The sequence below is a fragment of the Otolemur garnettii genome, unplaced genomic scaffold, assembly GCF_000181295.1.
Source record: "Otolemur garnettii isolate 467f Iridium unplaced genomic scaffold, OtoGar3 scaffold00128, whole genome shotgun sequence".
NCBI classification, from domain to species: Eukaryota; Metazoa; Chordata; class Mammalia; order Primates; family Galagidae; genus Otolemur; species Otolemur garnettii.
The window spans coordinates 2,380,217-2,383,401 of NW_003852523.1; the positions used below are offsets into that span (position 1 = coordinate 2,380,217).

Below are 3,185 nucleotides of genomic sequence, written 5' to 3' on the forward strand. Positions count from 1 at the left end.
CTCAGTGAAAAACCAGCAGGATGGATGAGTGACCAACAGGAATGACGGGGGACAAAGGGCACCTGAATGACTGTCTCCCTATGCACCTGTATTTTATTTTGATGTATTCATTTTGAAGCTCATTTGCTGAGACAAAGGATCACCTATTTAGAATTTCAGTAGAGTTGCTGGACTGCCCCCCCCGGTCCATCCCCATCCAGCAACACCAGCTCCTGTTACCTGGTCTCAAACTTCTGCTAAACTGCTGGGTGAAAGAACAGCCTCCCTCTCCAGGTTATTCTCTCTCACTGTTTTGTTCTGTTTTTCCTCTTCTGGGCCATTGCCCATTGCCACGGGCTAAATCTTTTTCTGCCCTTTGCCAGAGGCCGTTGTAGGTCAGAGTAGGTAACTGTTTATCATGTAGATTGACACCTCCTCCCCTATCCAGCCCAGTGTCAGGATTACTGGGGGTGACATCACCGAGACACCAGTGCACTTTTGACTGAGTCACTGGCGCTGTCCTCTCTTGTTCTTCTGGAGGCGGTCACCATGACCCCACAGAGCCTGAGGGCAGCCCTCTGCACACGCTGGATGTGGGGATGACACAGGCATTTTGTGAGCCCCAGCCCCCCGCTGCACTGGCCGGCAGCAGTACAGGGACAGACCTTGGCTCGTTGACCAAATATGAACATTAGAGAGGAAGCTGATCATTTAAGTGATATATTTAAAATTCATCTGAAAGAAGAAACTCAGAACAACCAGAGCAACTAATTTCAATAAAGAAAGAAAGGAAGGCTAACCCACTTCATTCTAAGGCCCACCCAGCCCTCATCCCCCCCGCCACACGGGCAGAGTGTCTGTCCCCACGGTGTCTCACAGCTCCTGTCTTCTCTTGCAGCACTCCCTACAAAGTGAGACCTGTGGCCATCAAGCAACTCTCTGGTAAGGTGCTGCTGCCATTTTTTAAATTAACAACAAAAAAAGAACGACTGAGCTTGTCCTGTGATTAAACATACCAGCTAAGCATTTGAATCTACAGCTGATAGCATTACAGAATCTGAAACATTGTGCAGACTGCAGAGGCTCTGCGGCATCGACCCACCAGGCCCCCCAAGTCCCTGAGGGCTCAGCAGGTGCTGGCCACCTTCCCCTCTGTCTTCCCGGCCCCCAACCAGGGCCCCTCGCTGTGACTGCCAGGAGGGGCCATCTGCAGCCCCTGTGCCCCTGGCCTCGTGCAGCCATTGTGCTGTGTGAGAATCCCTTTCTGTGTGGATCTCACATCACTTTTACTCGTGCATGATTTACACAGAATAAAATGAACCCATTTAAGTGCCTGTTCTGATGAATTCTGAAAAATGTCTATAACTCCTTGTGACCATCACCAAAATCACAGCACAGCGTTTCCGCCCCCCGGAGACGTTCTCTTGTGCCTTCCCCGTTTTTTCTCAGTCCACGCCCGGCCTGCTTCCTGTCACCATCCATCAGATTTGTCCTTCTGAGAGTTTCAGTACACAAGCTCTCTTTTCACTCAGCGTGATGTGTTGAGACCCACCCATGGTGTGTGTACGGATGGCTCATTCCTTTTGGATGTGGTTCAGTTTTTGTTGAAATTACCCCAGTGAGTTCTCCTTTCATTTGTGAGTGAAGATACAGATTGTTCCCAGTTTGGAGGCTTTTATGAATAAGGGCATTAAAGTACAAGTATAAAGTATATATTTTCATATACTTTATTTCATTTGGATAAATACCTATGTCCCTAGGCCCTAAGGCCTTGCCATGTTTTTTATAAAGTTAAAAAGATAGGAGAGCCTGTCTGGGGGTGTCTGATGTTTTTCTAGGATCTGGGTGGGTGGGTTTTTGGAAGGAGTACAAGCATGATGTCCACGTGGCCTCGCTGGCTGGCTTCCCCATGGTGGGTAGCTGTTCACCCCCTTCCTTACTCTTCCTTGGTAGTGAGCATTGAGTCGAGCCCACCTAGGGGAGGAGGAAGAACTCAGGGTGTTTTCTCTGCACAGATATCCATTCGCTCCAGCACCATTTGTTGAAAAGATGATCCTTTCTCCCACTGAATTACCTTGACACCTTGGTCCAAAATCAGTGGGCCATTTCTGTGCCCTTTTCTGGACTTTATAGATCCTGTTCCATTAAATATACACGTCAGTCCTCAGACCTACAGCACAGTGCCTTGAGCACTGCACACGGATACCAGGTCTGGAGATCAGGTAGCAAAAGTCCTTTGGCTTCTTTCAACTTTTTCAAAAATGTGACCGCCGGCTCAGCGCCTGTAGCACAGTGGTTACGGCACCAGCCCCATACACCAAGACTAACAGGTTCAAACCCAGCCCAGGCCAGTTAAACAACAAAATTGTCATTGCTTTTATTTTCACACAAATTGTAGAATCAGTCTGTCAGTTGAAATCAATAAAAGAATTCTGTTAGGATGTTGATCGAAATTGCATTAAGTACACAGACAAATCTGGGAAGAGTTCTATCTTCATAATGTTGAACCTCCGTGGTGTGCCTCTCGGTCTGCTTGGGTTTCCTCGAATGTTTCGTAAGGTGTGACAGTCGTCAGCGTAAAGCCCTTGAATATATTCTTGGTACAGCTCGTGGTAAAGTCTTTGCTATTTCATATTTGTAATGCTATTGTAAATTTGTTTTTTTTTTAATTTCAATTTCTGGGAGTTTTTAGTTTACAGAAATTGGCTTTTGTGGACCAACCTTGCTAACCTCATTTATTAATTAGGTCTAGGACCTGGTTGTCAGCGTCCTGTGATTCTGTAGATGGTTTTCTACATCTGCCGATGAAGAATGGCTTCTTCCATCTAATCCTGATGCCTCTTGCTTGTTAGTTCCCTTTCCCGCCTGGGGCACTGGCCAGGAGATCCCCCACTGAGGAGAGGCTAAAAGCAGAGATCACTGCTTCGTCCTTAAGTTAGGGAACTGCGAGAAGTCTTTTCACGTCAACTGTGTGTCGTTGCTGTAGCTGTTTCTGTGGATACCCTTTATCAAGTAGGAGGTTTTGTCTGGTTATTCTATTTCTGCTTTGTTTAGATTTTAACCCTAAACTGGTGTTGAATTTGTTCAATGTTTTTTCTGCCCCTGTTGAGATGATGTTTTCTCTCCTCTATTCTGTTAATTGTGGATTATACCAGTTGCTTTCAACCCATTAAACTAACTTTGCATTCTTGGTATGAATTTGGGGC

At 46.5% G+C, this 3,185-nt stretch overlaps 1 protein-coding gene across 1 annotated transcript in view; it reads left to right on the top strand.

Annotated features, from left to right (window-relative positions):
* The window catches only part of LOC111727879 (high affinity cGMP-specific 3',5'-cyclic phosphodiesterase 9A-like), a 38,948-nt gene extending 37,651 nt beyond the window's left edge, over positions 1 to 1,297 (top strand). Inside the window, exon 4 of the mRNA XM_023518118.1 lies at positions 878 to 1,297. Coding sequence (XP_023373886.1) covers positions 878 to 989 — 112 coding nt within the window. The 3' untranslated portion in view covers positions 990 to 1,297. The remainder of the gene's footprint in view (positions 1 to 877) is intronic.
* Positions 1,298 to 3,185: the final 1,888 nt, after the last annotated feature.